Raw genomic sequence first — 19,390 nt, forward strand, 5'->3', positions numbered from 1 at the left:
GGTGAGAGGGCCAAATCTTACTGGCATTTCAACAATAAACTCTTCCAAGACAGCACTTTTTGTCAGAGCTTTGGGAATTTCTGGAGACACTGGCAGACAAAGAAAAGCAGCTTTAACTCTTTAAAGCAATGGTGGGAGGTTGGCAAACCTCAAACTCGTGTGTTCAGTCAGCAGTACACGTCACACTCTACTGCTGAAATCAAGGCAGCAGTACAAAACCTTGAAGCCAGCATCAGTACCATCGAGAAGGGGATCAGGAGAGACTCCGATCCCACTGCTAGTGACCTGCTGCAGCAGAAGAAGAAGGAACTGAGCGCTTTCTACAAGAGAGGGTGAAGGGAGCTTTGGTCCGATCACGTTTCCTCCAGTTGACGGACATGGATGCCCCGAGCTCCTTCTTCTTCAACTTGGAGCGGAATGCGGTGCAGAGGAAGCAGATGGCCTGTCTGAAGCTCCCTGGAGGGAGACTGACTGCGGAACAGAATGAAATGAGGGCTCACGCAATTGACTTTTACACCAGCCTATTTAAAGCTGAACCGTGTAGCGCTGAGAACCGTAAAGAGCTTCTGGAGAGCCTTCCTCAGCTCAGTTCGGAGGAGAGAGCTGCCCTGGACTGTGGGCTAACTCTCAAAGCGTTGACAATGGCCATTAACCAGATGCCTTCTGGACGGGCACCAGGGATTGACGGTCTCTCCACTGACTTCTATAAGCGGTTCTGGAACATTATTGGCACCGACCTACACGAGGTAGTACAGGAATGTTTCAGAACTGGATCTCTTCCGGTTTCTTGCCAGCGGGCAGTCCTTTCCCTGCTGCCTAAGAAGGGGGACCTGACATTACTTAAGAACTGGAGGCCAGTGGCCCTCCTCTGTACGGACTATAAGGTGCTTTCCAGAGCCTTATCTAATAGACTAAAAGACTTTCTGGGAAAAATTGTAAGTACAGACCAATCATACTGTGTGCCAGAGAGATCAATCATGGACAATATTTTTCTTATCAGGGATGTACTTGATTTATGTAAAATTTATAATGTCAGTGTTGGGATTGTGTCACTGGATCAAGAGATGCTTTTGATAGGGTGGATCACTCATATCTCTTTGCTGCACTTAGAGGTTTTGGGTTTGGTGATGGGTTTTTGTCTTGGGTGAGTTTACTGTACAGTGGAGCACAGTGTATGGTGAAGATGGGGGCGGGGCTGAGTCGGCCAATTCCTGTACAGCGAGGCATAAGACAGGGTTGCCCTATCTCAGGGCAACTGTATAGCCTAGCCATTGAGCCCTTGCTGTGCAGGCTGAGAGAGCGCCTCATTGGTCTGTCTTTCCCTGGGATTGTAAGTGTACCTCGTGGCTTGCCCACTGTATCTGCTTATGCAGACGATGTCAATGTTTTTGTAAGCAGCCAGGATGATGTTAAATGTCTGCAGGACACCCTTTGTGCCTATGAAAAGGCCTCATCTGCAAGAGTGAACTGGGCTAAGAGCGAGGCCTTGCTCATAGGGCAGTGGAGGGATCAGGCAGTGCCCAGTCTGCCTGGAGGACTTAGGTGGGGAAGAGAGGGACTAAAAGTTTTGGGGGTGTTTCTGGACTGTGAAGGGTTCCAAAGAAAAAACTGGGAGGGAGTGAAGGAGAAAGTGTGTGCTCGGTTGTCTAAGTGGAAATGGTTGCTACCTCAGCCGTCGTATAGGGGAAGAGTTCTGGTTGCTAATAACTTGGTCGCCTCGACTCTGTGGCACAGACTTGTCACTCTGACACCTCCAAGGGGTCTGATAGAGGACATCCAGAAGGACATCCTCAACTTCTTCTGGTCGGGCAAGCACTGGATCCGGTCAGCTGTTCTTCACCTGCCTGTGGCTGAAGGAAGACAGGGACTGAATGACATTCAGTCCAAAATTGCTTCCTTTAGACTGAGAACTGCTCAGAGGCTGCTGTATGACTGTTGCTCCAGCTGGTGTGATACGGCTCGCCTGCTGCTGAGGAGAACAGGACAGCTGGGCTACGACAAGCAGCTTTTCCTCCTGGAGCAAGAGACCGTGGACTTTACAGATGTAACACCATTTTACAGCTTTGTGTTGCAGGCTTGGTGGATTTTTAAGACTGCAGGGGACACAAATGTGCCCCCGGGCATGTGGCTTTTTGAAGAGTCATTGTTCTACAACACCTTTATTAAGACCCGTACACTGCAGTCTGCCAGCCTGAGAGCCAGTCTTCGAATAGCTGGCTGCACCAAACTGGGTCACCTTATGAAGATGACATCCACAGCTATGGAAGCCCTGATGGAGAGAAGCAACATCAGCTCTGTCAGGCTCATCAACAGAATGGTGGAGGAAGTCTGTGCAGCCCTGCCACAGCCACTAGAGTGTTTGTAGAAAACAGTGCTCTGTCTGACCAATGGGATGATGAGTGTGAGTACAGTTTGCCCTCTCTCTCCATAACCCCAGCTGTGGGGGAGTGGCAAGAGGGTGAGGGTCAGCTGCTTTCCTTACAAACCCCTCGTCTAAACAGCTTTGAGGTGGTGGGAAAAAAGGCAGTCTACGAAGTCTGCGTTAAGGTTCTGAACCTGCGCTCTCTGGCAGGGCTGAAGGAGTCGAGGTGGGCTGAGTTCTTTGGCCCAGACATTTCCCCGAAAGGCAGCTGGTGGTCCCTGTACAAGATCCCCTTGGAGAAGCGTACAGCTGACCTCCAGTGGAGGGTCGTACATGGGGCAATAGCTACGAACAGATACAGAGCACACCTTGATCCGGAGCTAGTAGTTTCTGTTTGCACACAGAGACTCTTTTTCATTTGTTTGTTGAGTGTCCTCGGCTGTCACAGCTCTTTGACCTTTTAAGGAGTTGGTTGCATGGTCTGGGGGAGGCCTTTTCCTTTCCACTGTTCATTTTTGGCCCAAAATACAGTGCTAAAAACAAAAAGGTACACACTTTGATAAACTTTCTGCTGGGCTCTGCCAAGTTGGCTATCTGGCTGACTCGCAGGAACCGGACTCAGGGTGCCGGCAGTGTAGACTCACAAGTCAGTCTTTAGACGCTTTGCTTAACTAAAGACTGATGACTTTCTCCCTGATTTTGTGTTTAGATGGGCGGATACAATTTCAGAGTTTAAAAAAACTCCCTACGTTGCAGAACCAGTAGTAAATCTGCAGGGCGGTCCTTCGGTGGCTCGCTGAACTCTTGGGCTCATAAACATAGTCCCACTAGAAACACATGTAGCGGTACAAAATGGCTCAGCCGTGCTCGCAGAAAACGCCGTCAAAGTTCAGTGGATGTTTGTCGCGTTTGCGGCGACACAATCTCGCCAACTAAAAGAAACAAACATAATCTTTTACAAGGCCATGACTCATCCGTCCGGCCGGACTATAGAGGGAATCGCCTTGTTGTTTACAAATACTTCCGGGTAGAAAACCAGCAGAGCTTTTAGCTATATATATATATAGCCTATATATCACATTTTTCACATCACTGTATCACCGTTTGGACTAATCCGATGTTTGTAAAGTCTATAAACACAATGATTGAACAAACATTACTATTTTTGTGTGCATGTTTAGCTGGGCTAACCGTTAGCTGCTAGCCCTGTTAGCCATTAGCAGTGTCTGTAATAGGTAATAACTCATTAAACGGTCCGTGAAAAAAATATCTTTTCCAGCGGATATCTTAGTTACAACATGATTGAGCTAGCAAAGCAGTTTTGTGTTGCTATGTGTGGTATTTATTCAGTTTTAGGAAATCACGATGTCTAGAAAGCATCATTGGCTGCAGCTGACAGGGACAGCTAACAGCAGCAGCAAAGCTAACATCAGGACGTCATCTGTTAAAAGCCTCCCGTTGTCAGATACGACATGAAACTACTCCAGTTAGCTCAATCATGTTGTAACTAAGATATCCACTGGAAAAAATATTTTCTTCACGGATGAGCACACGTTTGATAAAACGGAGTTAAATCTCTCGGCATCCATTTTCAAGCTCTCTGTGTGTTTGTTTCCTTGCGGACGAGAAAAGGAGGAGCGCACATTTCCGAGAAGGCGTGTCCTTTTCAGAAATGCAAGAGGCGTTGCTTTGTTGCCGGCCGTTTTCGCCGGTGTGTTAAACACACTTTAGAAAGGAGTGTCCCCAGACTATCAGAAGGCGGAGATCTCTGATTGTCTGGTGGCGAGACTACCGGCAGTGTGGAGCCGGTGCCGGTCTTAGAAGGACTTTTGAAATCCCAGCTCAGAGTGGAATATTGTTACTGTCAATCTGTGGACAATTTACAGGACTTTAAAGAAAGATGGACTGTTGGGGGTGTCCTGTGCTCTGTGACAGGGAATGGAGACCTGGTATGTCATTTCTGAGTAGTTGTTTAACATTTACTGTGTCTGGCAGACTGTTTTATTCAGCAGCAGTTTTTCTCTGGTTTAGTTTCTTATTTTTCTTGATTTGAACTAAATGGTTTTCAGTCATTGCTGAAATGATTTAATAAAGGGACTTGAAAACCCAAACCTCCTCTGCTCCTCTGTTCCTCTCCTCCTCTCCTCCTCTGCTCCTCTCCTCCTCTGCTCCTCTGTTCCTCTCCTCCTCTGCTCCTCTCCTCCTCTGCTCCTCTCCTCTCCTTCTCTGCTCCTCTGCTCCTCTGCTCCTCTCCTTCTCTGCTCCTCTCCTTCTCTGCTCCTCTCCTCCTCCTCTCCTTCTCTGCTCCTCTCCTCCAATCCTCTCCTTCTCTGCTCCTCTCCTCCTCCTCTGATCCTCTCCTCCTCTCCTCCTCCTCTCCTCTCCTCCTCTGCTCCTCTCCTCCTCCTCTGATCCTCTCCTCCTCTGCTCCTCTCCTTTTAATGCTGCTCTCCTTCTCCTCCTCTGCTGCTCTGCTCCTCTCCTCCTCTGATCCACTCCTCCTCCTTCCAGTCTGAACTCCTGCAGGTTATCAGCAGAATGCTGTCGGCCTTTGACCTCTGCCCTCAGCAGCTCCTCTGATCTCAAAGAGCTCGACCTGAGCTGGAACGACCTGATGGACCAGGGGGCGGAGCTGCTTTCTGATTGGCTGAGGAAACCCCAGTGTAGACTGGAGACACTGAGGTGAGACTTCTCAGACAGTTTCCTGTCATTCTTCCTTCTCTGGACACCAGCTGTGTAAATAATATGTCTAATTATTAATCTGAGATCATTTCAGTGTCAGTCAGACTCAGACTGCAGCTGCAGCTCAGCTGCTGGGTCAGAGGTCAGGGTCTGGAGCTGCCACTGCATGTTACCACCTATAAGTTCAAACTGTTTTTCCCCAACAGACTGGCTGGCTGTCAGTTTACAGAGAGAGGCTGTGCTGCACTGGGTTCCAGTCTGAAGTCAAACCCCGCCCACCTGAGAGTCCTGGATCTGACAGGAAATGACCTCAGAGACGGTGATGTCACAAACCTTTGTGAGTTCTTGGCAGAGCCACGTTGTGGACTGGAGACACTGAGGTGAGTATTGTGGTCATTATTTAAATAAAAGTGAAAAACCAAATGCTGTCACACATTCAGGTGTGCAGAGACAGTTTTCAGGTATTTGAGGCCATTTTCACACTAAAAGTCCTCTGTTTAGATTATTATGAAATAAATCAATGACTCATCACACACTGTAATGTAGTTGGACTGACATATAACAGATTTCTAAGTGTTCATTCATGTAGAATTTCTGTCATCATTACAACTTGTCCTGTGAAGATGTGGCCGGCCCAATAAAAATCAATAGCTTGGATTCAACTCAAATATGAAACATGAAAGATGTTAAAAAATAAAGGCACAGACAGCGCCACCTGCTGTTAAAGGAGCCCAAGGACTCCATGTGAGGCTACACAGGTTCTGATGAAATCAGCAGTGAGCAGAATTAAAAAACACAAGTGAGATTAAAAGATTTATTACATAAGATCAGTAATAAAAGACAGCTGTCAGAATAATTAAAACCTATTAAATATCTCTTTAAACCAGTTGACTTCAGGGGCAGTAGGAAAAAACTGTTGCATGCAGTAACTGGGGCACAGCCATCTTGGGATTCAATGATTTCAAAATCAATCCAAAAATGGATGCAAGACTTTAAATGTCTCCACTTTCTAGGAAATCAAATCGACACATATGTTGAAATAAATACAGCCCAGACCACTGCCATAATCAGATGGGAAGCCTTTAAGGCATTTATTGGAGGCCAAATTATGAGCTATACAAGTCAGAAAGCAAGAGAATCAGGGGGAGATTTAGAGAACTGGAATCCAAGATTCAAATTGTAGAGAATAAGAGCTCCCAGGAAGGACAGAGTAACCATGACACCTCAAAACAATTATTATAACTTAGGACACAATATAATGAGCTATCATCCCATAGGGCTGCTGCAAATATAATGAGACTCAAAGAAGCCTATTATGAGCGAGGGGAAAAGCCAGGTAGACTCTTGGCATGGCGCATCAAACAACAACAGACAGAGACAGCAATGACTAATATTGAGGACAGGAATGGGAATAATATAATGAATCCATCAGAAATTAATACAGCCTTTAAAAACTTGTAGGAAAATCTCTGTAGATGTGAATATTCTACTAACTGTAACACTCAGTGTGAATTCCTCGACAAAATGAACATTCCTAAAAGTTCAGAGGAAAGTAAGGCAGCTTTGGATAAAGCTTTAAGCAAAGAGGAGATATCAGAAGCCATAGGTGCATTAAAGGCAGGGAAAACAGCGGGGCCGCATGGTCTTCAATAGACACCTATAAATATTTCAAAGATAAGATTAATAATCCTCCTCCTCTCCTTCTCTGCTCCTCTCCTCCTCTGCTCCTCTCCTTCCCTGCTCCTCTCCTTCTGTGCTCCTCATCTGATCCTCTCCTCCTCTGCTCCTCCTTTCAGTCTGAACTCCTGCATGTTATCAGCAAAACGCTGTCGGTCTTTGAACTCTGCCCTCAGCAGCTCCTCTGATCTCAAAGAGCTCGACCTGAGCTGGAACTACCTGATGGACCAGGGGGCGGAGCTGCTTTCTGATTGGCTGAGGAAACCCCAGTGTAGACTGGAGACACTGAGGTGAGACTTCTCAGACAGTTTCCTGTCATTCTTCCTTCTCTGGACACCAGCTGTGTAAATAATATGTCTAATTATTAATCTGAGATCATTTCAGTGTCAGTCAGACTCAGACTGCAGCTGCAGCTCAGCTGCTGGGTCAGAGGTCAGGGTCTGGAGCTGCCACTGCATGTTACCACCTATAAGTTCAAACTGTTTTTCCCCAACAGACTGGCTGGCTGTCAGTTTACAGAGAGAGGCTGTGCTGCACTGGGTTCCAGTCTGAAGTCAAACCCCGCCCACCTGAGAGTCCTGGATCTGACAGGAAATGACCTCAGAGACGGTGATGTCACAGAGCTTTGTGAGTTCTTGGCAGAGCCACGTTGTGGACTGGAGACACTGAGGTGAGTATTGTGGTCATTATTTAAATAAAAGTGAAAAACCAAATGCTGTCACACATTCAGGTGTGCAGAGACAGTTTTCAGGTATTTGAGGCCATTTTCACACTAAAAGTCCTCTGTTTAGATTATTATGAAATAAATCAATGACTCATCACACACTGTAATGTAGTTGGACTGACATATAACAGATTTCTAAGTGTTCATTCATGTAGAGTTTCTGTCATCATTACAACTTGTCCTGTGAAGATGTGGCCGGCCCAATAAAAATCAATAGCTTGGATTCAACTCAAATATTAAACATGAAAGATGTTAAAAAATAAAGGCACCGACAGCGCCACCTGCTGTTAAAGGAGCCCAAGGACTCCATGTGAGGCTACACAGGTTGTTATGAAATCAGCAGTAAGCAGAGTTAAAAAGCTTCATCCAAAGAAGTAGAGGAAGAACATTTCAGTGAGACACATACTGTAAGATATAATTCAGTAGCAGCCAGTTAGTCATATATATCCATGACTGAACTGAGTGTTGGGGGGGTTAAAGGAGCAGTTCAACATTTTATGGAATACACTTCATTTCCTGCTGAAAGTCAAATGTTCAGACTGATCCCACTCTCATGTCTCTATGCTAAATATTATAGTAAGCTACAGCCAGCAGCTGGTTAGCTTAGCTTAGCATCAAGACTGGAGAACACAGCTAGCCTGTTTCTGTCCAAAGGCAACAAAATCCACGTATAACTGCTTTGATTCATCCGATCTAAAACAAACTGTTCAACAACAATTAAGTGTTTATAGGCGGTTCAGTGCCGGACGAGACCAATAAAGCTTGATTTACATTCGACTGGAGTCCTGCCATCGCTACAGCAAAGTTTTTATGCCTCTGAGCCGACAGCTGTGGCCGGAGGCATTATGTTTTCACATTGTCCATCCACCTGTCTGTCCGTCTGTCTGTCCTGGTCTCGTGTACGCAATGTCTGAAGGACACTTCACATACATGTCTGACAGGATAAAATAATGAAGTGATGACATTTTATATCCAAAAGGTCAAAGGTCAACTTCACTGTGACATCATCATGTTCTTTTCTGTCCATCATTTAAAGTCATATCTCAGGAACAGACGGGGAGACATTTGGTGACTCTAATCTTGAAACTGTGCTGATTGTATAAATCTTCAGTGCTGTCGGGGGAAGATGTGTGTGAAGCGTCCATGTTTTCACAGACATGGATCTAAATCATAGATTTTAATAATAACTAGATTTCGGACGCCAAAATAGTGCTTATTCATTCCACTGGAGCCGCTCGCCTGGCGCATCTCTTAAAAGAGACTGAAGGACATGTGCAGGTATATTTAAAAAAGTATTTTTCAAAATCAGACCCTGGTGGAAGCACGTGTAATGAAAATAACATAGGACCTGGGGCGTCGGTGGCTGAGTGGTAGAGCAGACGCCCCATGTACAAGGCTGTTGCCGCAGCGGCCCGGGTTTGACTCCAGCCTGTGGCCCTCCCTCTCTCTCTCTCTCCCCCTTTCATTCTTGTCTGTCCTGTCGAAAAAAGGCTAAAAATGCTCCAAATAATATCTTCAAAAAAAAAAACAAAAAAAACATAGGACCTGAGATGGAGCCCTGGGGAACACCACAGGACACAGAAGAGGAAGAAAGTAAAAGAACAGACCTAAATTATAATCAGTGTCGACATGTTTGATTTGAACAGACACCTGACAGTGTTCTTTGTTACTGTGGTAATAAAACAATGTTTTTCTCTCTCAGGTTGTCACATTGCACAGAGAGCAGCTGTGAGTATCTGGCCTCAGCTCTGAAGTCGAACCCTTCACACCTCAGAGTTCTCGAGCTGAGCTGGACTGATCCAGGAAAAAAAGGTCTGAAGCTGCTGACTGATTTAAAGCAGAACAAATCTAACAGACTAGAGACACTGACAGTGAACCGGACCAGATAAAAGAGACTGGATCATTTTCTTCCTTCGGTCCAGACCAAATGAGCTGAGCTACAGGTGTGAAAGTCACCTCACATGCATCCTGATTCTCCTCTCTCAGGAATCAATACTGAAAACTTTTCAATCAGAAGTCAGAGGGTATCAGGGGACTAGGCAGCTGAGGAGAGAAGCTTGTACAAAATAATGTCCTAACATAGACACTGAACCTTTAGTAGCTCATGGAGAGGGGCACAACCTGACTGTAAAGCCCTGTTTCCACCGAGCAGTACGGTTCATAGTTTCTGTTCCCACAGTAAAAGTTGTGGATGGTCCCAACAGAAGCGTTCCTTAGCGTCCCCATGTTTGGTCCCCCCTCTGTTGGGGTACCTAGCACACAGATCTGGTACTAAAAGGTGGAGCTGTGAACACTGCAGTCTGATTGGTCAGTAGAGGACGGTCACTCTGCTCAGGGCTGAGTTGTGTCTGGTTTTGAGGCTCATGTAACCACTGTTCATACTGTGCTGTGAAACGAGACTTAAGTCACCTACAGCAGCATTACTGATGTGAAGAAAAGCTCACGTAAGGGAAAGACAACACAGATTTGGAAAACAGTAACTCCATTCACAGTCAGCAGTCCAAAGATGGCTGATAGCACAGCGGAGACCTCACAGGTGGCCACAGTCTCTGCAGATACAGAGAGGAACTACAGAGCTCCAGAGAGGCCATGTTGGCTCAGATAAAAGCTGAGATAGTGACATCATTTAAGGAAGTTAAAGCAGACATATCCTCTCTACGTAAAGGGACGAAGGCGGACATGCAGACCATACACAAGCCAGCCAGCGAGCTAGCCCATCTCAGCTCAGCTCAGGCAGAAGCAGTCAGCAACTGCCAAGGAATGAGAAATGCACTGAGTGAAACGATGGTCAGAGTAACAGCAGTGGAGCAGACACAACGAGATATCGCCAAGGAATGTAAGAAAATACAGGACAAATGTCTCGACCCAGAGACCAGACGCAGGAGACAAAGCCATCGGCCAGTGTGCATTAAAGGAGGAGCCCAAAACTGTAACACGCTCAAATTCCTCACTGAATTTTTCCCTGCGGTGCTGGGTGATGCCAGCTTTGATTCAGCTGAGATTACAGACAGAGCACATCGCACACTCACCCCGAGGCCGGCCAGAGAGGACAGGCCCCGCCCACATTACCACGCGGACACACAGAAGATACTGGACCTTGGCAAAGCCAAAGGCCGTCTCACATACAAGGGAGCCCAGGAGCACATTTTTCCAGACATGAGCCCAGAGATTTTGACTTGTTGACATATTGATGTCATACTGTTACCACGGCAACAACAAGCCTGGCTGACAGTGAAATTATTCCTGACTCCTCTGTGGTTCCAGTAAAAAGAGGAGCAGCTTCAGTAGTGTGGAATAAAGTGTGGCGTCCTGAATGTTTTCCTTCTCTTAGCGCTCAGAGGGAACTCATTCAGCGGCTCCTCTGGCAGCAGCACAGCGTCTCTCCCTCTCCTCTCTGATTCTGTCACAAACCTTTGCTGATGGAAACCTACGTGAATAAACTCCATATATGTGACTGTCTCATAACAGCCTGTCACAGGTTACAGCCTGATGGTTAGAGGAGAAATGGCAGAGCATAAAAACAGAGAAGAAAATCAGCTGTTGATTTATATATATAGATCCCAGGGGACATTTGTTTAAATGTGTAATTAGTGGTAGATTTGATTTAGTTGAACTATTAATATTGTGACAGGATCTGAATCTGACTCTGAGTTACTGTTGTTGTTCACAAACTGAAGACATGAAACATCATTTTAGTTTTTACTGATTCTGTTGTGATTCTATCTTCTTAATAAAATAGTTTTTATGAATCTGTCATATTGTCAAGAATATCATCATCACAAAAATACCCTGAAATATCCTGATATTATTGTAGGGTCATATCACCCACCCCGACTGACATGTACTCTTATAAATAACTTGATAAGTGACTGGTAACGGTTATTAGGTGATGCAGATCCTGATCTGAGACTAAACCAAGAAGGTTAACAGCTGTTTTTAATTGAATCTTATTTTTCCTTTATCATTTCAGTCAGTCAGTGTTGTGCAGTCGTCCTAAATGTCACAGTTAGTATAATGAGCCATGAATATAATAACATGCAGAATGATGATGAATAATTTTACCATGTACTTACTGGCTGCAGCAGCAAGCTGACCGTCTGCAGCGTTTTGGTGAGTTATGTTTTACAGGTTTACTGTGATGCTCATGAGGACTTTGCCTGTTTATCAGTTTGATCAGTCTGTGTAACTACAAACTGTAAAAAGCTGCATCATGAAACAGGCCTAGGTGAATGCACTGCTGACAGGCAGATACTCTGGACTCATGATAAAAGGACGTGTGAGAGTGATTTATGTTTAACATGTACATCTCTCCCCTTGTTACTGGCTCCTTGTTTGTGATTTGTGTCATTAAGCAGGGCCACTTCGTCTGGGCTTTGACAGTAAACAGGATGGTGTGTCGGTCAGGACACAGGAATGATGATGAGGAGACGTGATTTGTTCCCAGAACTGTTCTTCAGCAGGATTTATGGAAGAACTGCAACATTCAGTATCGTCATCAGTCTGGAATAACAAATAAATCCCCATCAGGCACCGGCAGTTGACAGCGACAGGACATTAACTGCTGTAAAGTATATATGTAGTGACCCTTCGCCTATCAAAAAAAGGCCACCACCACGGTTGCCGTTTATGAAGCGTGCAATGCAATCAGACGATATTTCCAATGTTCCCATGTTGATTTATTACTTACTTTCACTCAGTTCAGGTACAGCCATTTGTCACTCATAAACCAGAAAATAACTCGACTGTTGTCTCCACAGCGCCTGGTGCATGCAGCACGGTCAAAAAACTTTTCGCCTCCACACAGCAACACCTGTGTGTGGTTACACCTTGATTATATAAACTCTGGCGCTGCCCAATTGCCAGTACCACTACTCCCCCAAGTGGCAGGAGTGTAACAAAAAATACAAATAAACACATTTAATACAAATGGCTCTCACAATATATGAAATGTCTGTGTGCATATCTTACTATGTAATGAGGAAAACTGTGTGTGTGTGTGTGTGTGTGTCTGTTCCATGTTTTTCTCCTCACTGACTTGGTCAATCCATGTGAAATTTGGCACAGTGGTAGAGGGTCATGGGAGGATGCCAATGAAGCAATATTACATCAATTGGCCAAAGGGGGGCGCTATAGCAACCCATTGAAATGTCAAACTTTGAATGGGCATATCTCATGCCCCGTATGTCGTAGAGACATGAAACTTTGCACAGAGATGCCTCTCCTCATGAGGAACACATTTGCCTCAAGAACCCATAACTTCCGCTTATATAGATTTTCCACCATTTTGAATTTTTTGAAAAACACTTCAAATGGATCTCTTCCTAGGAAGTTTGAGCGATCTGCATGAAACTGGGTGAACATAATCTAGGGACCAATATCTAAAGTTCCCTCTTGGCAAAAGTTGGAAAACTTACTAAAACTGAGCTTCTATAAGGCAATGAATATTGCGGAGGGCGTGGCTCATCACATAAAGGTGTATAACATCTCAAGGGTTTCACCCATCACCACGCAACTTTGTAGGCATATGACCACACATAATCTGAGGGGACCCCTCCATTATTGACCCCATCAAACAAAATGGGGGCGCTAGAGAGCTCATTTCTTATCTAGGCCTAACCGCCATATGGATTTTTACTAAACTTGGTAGATATGTAGAACAGGACGCCTCAGGGTGACTGGAGAAATTTAACTCTAATTGGCAACTGGGTGGCGCTATAACAACAGAAAAATGCTTCAAAATGGCTAAAATGCGACCGATCGCTGTGGCTCCCCCTGTGGACCAATGTTGATGTTGTTTTCTAATGTTTGGTATGACTAAGTCATGGTATGGTATGCTGTACATAATCACGGAAACTGTCAGTGTGTCATTCTGTCAGTCAGTCATTCTGTCTGTCCCACGTTTTTCTACTCACTGACGTGGTCAATCTATGTGAAACTGCACATAGGCATTGAGGACTGGCATAGGTAGAAGGTGACACAGCTACCAATGGCTATGGCCTAGTACAGTATATGAACCAACCAATCAGAAATGTATCAATAAGCACTGAAATAATCATTTTAACAGAAACAGTTAGGTACAGAGGAGAAAATGAGTCTTCAGAGAAATAAACAGACTTCACCTGTTAACCTGAGGTCTGGACCACGAAGCAGGATTTGGAGTCAGCGAGGTCACTTCAGGGTTAACTCTGGCTCTCAGTCCTATGAAGCTGGTTCTCTTTTCATTGTGATAAATCACCATGGTAACTGATGATGTCACTCATCATTAACAGCCCCGCCTCTTTCACATGAACGTGCTGGTGGCTGATAGGAAAACCCAGAGTTGACTGAACTAGTTCATAACCAGCTCTGTAGCAGCAGTTATCCAGACGGTGGATGTGACGGGTGAGTCAGAGCAGAGGAGGAGGAGGTATCCTGGGGAAGATGAACTGCTTTCACAGTATTGAGGCCTCTGGTGATCATGGCTGCTGTTCTGGTGCAGCAGAGGTCTGATTTTCTTCTGCAGAGCAGCGAGCTGGAAACTGTCCATCTGGACCTCCTCCTGCCTCAGCAGCGCCTCCTGCTGGAGAAGCTCCACCTGACAGAGGAGACCACAGTCTGAGGTAAACACACTCAGAGTCAGAAATAAAATGCCATGTGTGCTGAGCAGAGGCTTCCAGCTTTAATGTGTTTGTTTCATGGACCTAAAATCATTTGTTCATATTTTAACGTCCAGTGGCGTCTAGCAGTGAGGATTACAGATTACAACCAGCTGTAACTTGCTCTCCAACATGATAAAATGTCTCTATCTAGAGTCAGTGTTTGGTTTGTCCGCTCTGGGCTACTGTAGAAACATGGCGGTGCAGCATGGTGATCTCTGTAGGCCAGGACCTGCTCCCTGTGTAGATATAAACGTCTCATTGTGAGGGAACGAAAACACAGTGATTCTTATTTTCAGCTGATTAAACACTAAAGAAAACAGAGTGATTCTATTCACTTTAAATCAGACACACTGGAGCTTTGTTTGTTTCCTCTGCAGCTGTTTAAAGCTATAAAAACATGGATCAAGGAAGTGATGAGATGACTGGTGGCTTTCTGTCAGGCTCATTTAACTCTTGATCACATTTGATTTGTGTATTAAAAACAGATGATTCACACTTTGAGCTCAGTGTGAGGCTTGTGGAAACCAGTGCTCCTTAAACAGTTTGTTAAATCTCTTATTCTAATTGAAATGAATGTGATAATAAGTCCAGAGTCCAGCAGCAAGCAGCAGCTCTGGGGTTCAAGCCAGCATGGACTGAAGGATCGAGATGTTCCACAGTTTACCACATGAAAGATAACAAACAGGTTTGATGATGGACAAACTGTCGCTCAGTACGTTTCCATGGTAACAGTGAAGTGGAGCTTTCTACTGATGCTTCCTGTTTGTACGCTCATCTTATCTGATGAAGACATAGGAATTGAAAATGCTTGAAAAACCTCGTATTTGTGTCAAACTTGAACATTCCCTCCGTTCATTCCAACGGGAAAGAAAATGATGAAAATTTTGGGAAGTTTGGAAAATGTGAATGTGTCCTATTCTACATGTACTCTATAAATTTCACAGCATTCAGTGCAATAGTTCAGCTGATATAAATGTTTGTTGTTTATCTTGTAATAAGCCACGCCCACTTCGACCAGTCATGACCACCTTAGACATATGGCCTCAGGAATGGCCGTACATCATACCCACCAAATTTCATAAAAATCGGTGTAGCTGTTTAGGAGATATAAACTTCCCATGTTTATAGCGCCCCCTAGTGGCCAATGTTCACCAACTTCGGTTCACACCCTCACAGTCACATACTAACTAATGATCTTAGCTTTGGTTTTGGTAGCTTTTAATTTGCCAAAGATACGGAACAGTACGCGTTTTCATAGCTAGCTACAAAGATTTGTTCGTTAATAATTCGCACATTTTTTGACCGGGCAAAATTCTTTCGGTAACTTTAGATCAAGTCCATCTCGAGAGTCAATGTGCCGAGTTTCATGCAGTTCGATCAAAATCTCGAGGGGGAGTTTGAAAAAGTAGGTTTTGCAGTTTTTGTAATTTTTGGCAAAAAAAAAAAAAAAAAAAAGAAGAAGTTGGGCGGAAGTGGGCGGGGCCATGGACACGTGATGCAGCTCCATTCAGGGAATCATGAATATTAGGCTTTTGAATGTGCGACAAACGGTGTGGGAGTTACATGCCAAACGCGTTGGCCTAGATTGTAGCGCCCCCTGCAGGTGCACGGGTGTAATTGTTGAGGTCCCTGCAGGGGTCTGGACCAACCCTCCAAATTGCACCGCCCTCCCTCGCACTGTGTATTCCTGCTTGCATACGCGTTCCCCAGGCCCCGCGGGCTTGGCCCCTAATAATAGTTAGTCCCCTAACGATGATGTAATCACTTACAAGTTTCAGATTCAGGAATGAAGAGAAACAAACATGGTTCAGAAACATAAAGTGAGCATCTCTCTGCTGTTGTTCAGGGTGTGAACATGTTCAAGGGAAATTCCACCCTAAAATAAAATGACACTAGCTGTGTGAGTGTTGTATTATATTCATATCACATTAAACAAAAAGCGGTGATTCTGTTGTTGGTGATTTTGACAGACAAACATTTCCTGTTGGAGTCTAATGAATAAAACGTTGTTATAAAGAGACAGAATAAATGTGACAGCACTTTCCCTCAGGTCACGTGTCAGGCAGCAGAGAGACTGAAGGTTTTAACGTTTTGCTTTGTTTTTTACAGTGTACAAATGTGTCCTCCCTGCGGTGACGTCACGGTTTGGTCGCGGTGTGACCTCACTGTGTAAATTCTGTTTTTCTCCTCAAACGTTTCTCCTGCAGATGAACGTGAGTGACGTCGTTAATGTGAAAACAGTCACTTCCGTCTGTGTTTCCACTTTGAAAAGTCTCTCGCTCCGTTTCCGGTATCCTGCCGCTGGGAGTCACATGACGCCTCGTGCTGCCTTCACGGCCTCCGATAAAAGTCCGGGAAGAAAGACGTTGACACAGAAACAAAGTGAACGCAACACACACAAGCTTCAGTCCGTCAAACAGAGTTTGAACTGAAATTTAAAAAGACAGAAAATCCGCAAAATATAAATGATGAGATGAGCAGAGAGAGAGAGAGTTAAACAATGAAGATGAATGGTGATAAATTTATAAAAGACAGAACAAAAATACACACACACACATACACACGCACACACATATATATAACATATGGGTGATGGTGGTGTGTCTTCACCCAGACTAACTGTTCCTAGGACTCCACTCTTCTGGACAGAGACGTCAGATGTTGAACCTGAATCTGCCGGAGCCACTCTCCCAGTTTGGGGGTCACAGCCCCCAGTGCTCCCAGTGCTCCCAGTGCTCCCCTTACCACTGGCACCACTGTTGCCTTCACTGCCCACATCTTTTCTTGCTCCTCTTTCAGCTTCTCGTGTTCCTTCTTCCTGATGCTGCTGTCTTCTTCTCCTGTCGTTCGTCCATCAGCAGTTTGTCAGTCTGGATCTCAGCTCGCTCGTTCTCCGCCACTTCAGGACGTGTCCTCCACTGTGACCTTGGGACTTCCAGCCCACACTCAGTGCAGATGTTCCTGTACACTGTGCCAGCCACTTGGTGATGGCGCCCCACTTCCTGCCTGCACCTCACACCCTGCTGTGATGTGCTGACCTGTCGCCGGTGGGATTTCTTGATGTCGCTCACTTCCTCAATCTGTCGGTGGAACACGGCGTGCAGGGTCTCGTCCTTCCACGATGGCTGGTCCTCCTCTTGTGCTGCCTGAGGTTTTCACTCAGCAGCTCATCTTCCTGCTGTGCTCCTGGATCCTAGCTGTTTCGGACAGCATCAACATACATATTACCCAGCATTCATCACTGCACAGAAATATCAAAGAAAATTAATCATTTCATTGAAGAGTTTTTATAGTCTGTTTATAGATTTTAAAGCACATCATTTTGTTTATTGCTGACTGTTTTAAAAACTAAAAAGCAAACCGTGACACAGACGGCTTTCCCTTTTAAGGACACATAAAGTAAATGTCACCGTCTTTGAATTAGAAATATTCTTTTTTTAATCATTCCTCTTTGAGCACAGGAAGATATCCAGGGTGGCCCCTCCCCCCAGTGGCCCCAGAGCAGCCACACTGCCTGCACTGTGTGTATCTACGCCCCTGTGACAGGCTGCTGTATCACAATCAGAAATACTTGACTGATCAACGAAGGGAAATTATGAGTCCGTACAGTCGCTCTGATGGAAAGAACAGACAGTTATCAGAAGTGAGAATAATGAAAGTAGAGGTGTGACCAACGCCTCAGTGCAGTGGAGAGCATCCTCACATCCTGTATCACAGTCTGGTAGGGGAACTGAGAGGGAGGCAGAGGGTGATAACAAACTGCTGCCTCCCCTCCATCCAGGACATTTACATCAGCAGGTGCAGGAGCAGAGCCTCCTGCATTATGAGGGGCCCCACCCACCCTGCTAACGGATTGTTTGCCCTCCTCCCCTCTGGCAGGAGGCTGAGAAGCCTAAAAGCGAAACAACAAGGCTGAAATCCAGCTCCTTCCCCGAGGCGCTGAGGCTGGGGAGCTCCCTGTCCTCCCTACCTGCAGTAAGCCACTGACTATGTGACCAACTGCACTTTATTATCTTTATTGTTATTTGCTGCCATCTTGTGGACACTAGTTTGGACCGTCCAACTGCACTACATGTTTTTATGTGTTTTTATCCTCTTTTATTGCCTTTGTTATTGTATCAGGACCGGAGTACATATTTCGCTCTGTAGTGTGCACACATGTACTGAGTGACAATAAATGAACCTTTGACCTTTGACCTCTGAAGTATGTAGATAGAAAGTCATACAATGAAATAGAAATAAAAATGTGCATCATGCTGCAACGTTAACACCAGTACATTAGATATTAAGAATAAAATATATATCTTCACTGTGCTGAGTCTGTAAGTGTGTAAAGATATACAAACGTGTTTGAAGCAGTGTTACATTCATCATATAGTGTGTTCACCACAGTACACACATCAATAGAATAAGCATAAGAAATATGTTCAGTTATGTGCATGTGTACATAGAATCATTTGCTCATATATTTGTTTGTGATGTTTCATTTTTCTTGCTTGCACTTTGTATGATGACGAATGTCCGCTCACTGTTTGCGTACATTCATCATCTCGACAGCTTTTTGTTTTGTGAGGAAGAAACTGTTGACAAGTAAATAAATGCAAAGAATTTATTTATTGTTTGTAAATTTTGTGAATGTGAAATTTAGCGACAAGTGAAATGAAATGGATTTAATTTGAGTGATATCTTTCCTCAGCGCATATGTAAAATTACAGGACACAATAAATGAAGCAAGTTTCAGGATGTGATTCACAAAAAGAGCAGCGTCACCTTTCAACTTTATTCACACATGATTCAATCAATCAATCAATGTTATTTATAAAGCCCAATATCACAGATCACAGTTTGCCTCAGAGGCTTTACAGCAGACGACATCCCTCTGTCCTTTGGACCCTCACAGCTGATCAGGAACAACTCCCCAAAACATGTAGTGAATAAAATCTGTGGATCTTTTGAGATGAAACTTCTCTGACCTCATTAATCAGGAGAAACTTTTGTTGTAAAGACCAAACTTCTGTCCTGTCGATGTCACAAAATTACTCCAATAATTTATTTTTTGGTATTTTTATTATTAAAACTTTCTCTTTATTCCAAGCTCCAATTATATGTTTTTAAAATTATTTTTACTTTTTTATTATTATTATTATTACTATTATTATGATTCACTCTTTATTTCAAAGTCTAGTAAAATGTTTTTTGTATTCTTTTTATTTTTTATTATAATAATCCTCTCTTTATTTCAGACTCAGACAAAATGTTATTTTATTATTTTTCAGCAGTATTATTCTCTATTTATTTCAAACTCCA

The 19,390-nt window shown here is 44.4% G+C and overlaps 1 protein-coding gene and 1 long non-coding RNA gene across 22 annotated transcripts in view; both read left to right on the top strand.

The window, feature by feature from the left end:
- Positions 1 to 11,199, top strand: part of LOC144458314 (NACHT, LRR and PYD domains-containing protein 12-like) — a 97,899-nt gene extending 86,700 nt beyond the window's left edge. For 15 of the 21 annotated variants that reach the window (XM_078166677.1, XM_078166680.1, XM_078166679.1 and 12 more), the window contains 5 exons: positions 4,874 to 5,044; positions 5,251 to 5,424; positions 6,841 to 7,011; positions 7,218 to 7,391; positions 9,148 to 11,199. In XM_078166677.1, the coding sequence (XP_078022803.1) occupies positions 4,874 to 5,044; positions 5,251 to 5,424; positions 6,841 to 7,011; positions 7,218 to 7,391; positions 9,148 to 9,334 (877 nt within the window). In that variant the 3' untranslated portion in view covers positions 9,335 to 11,199. The remainder of the gene's footprint in view (positions 1 to 4,873; positions 5,045 to 5,250; positions 5,425 to 6,840; positions 7,012 to 7,217; positions 7,392 to 9,147) is intronic. The other 6 variants (XM_078166681.1, XM_078166687.1, XM_078166682.1 and 3 more) reach the window with 4 other exon arrangements.
- Positions 11,200 to 12,545: 1,346 nt separating this feature from the next.
- On the top strand, positions 12,546 to 18,695 carry LOC144462571 (uncharacterized). Its single transcript, XR_013490827.1, has 2 exons — positions 12,546 to 14,044; positions 16,883 to 18,695. It is a non-coding gene; the product is annotated as an uncharacterized LOC144462571 (long non-coding RNA).
- Positions 18,696 to 19,390: the final 695 nt, after the last annotated feature.

The sequence above is a fragment of the Epinephelus lanceolatus genome, chromosome 3, assembly GCF_041903045.1.
Source record: "Epinephelus lanceolatus isolate andai-2023 chromosome 3, ASM4190304v1, whole genome shotgun sequence".
Classification (NCBI taxonomy): domain Eukaryota; kingdom Metazoa; phylum Chordata; class Actinopteri; order Perciformes; family Serranidae; genus Epinephelus; species Epinephelus lanceolatus.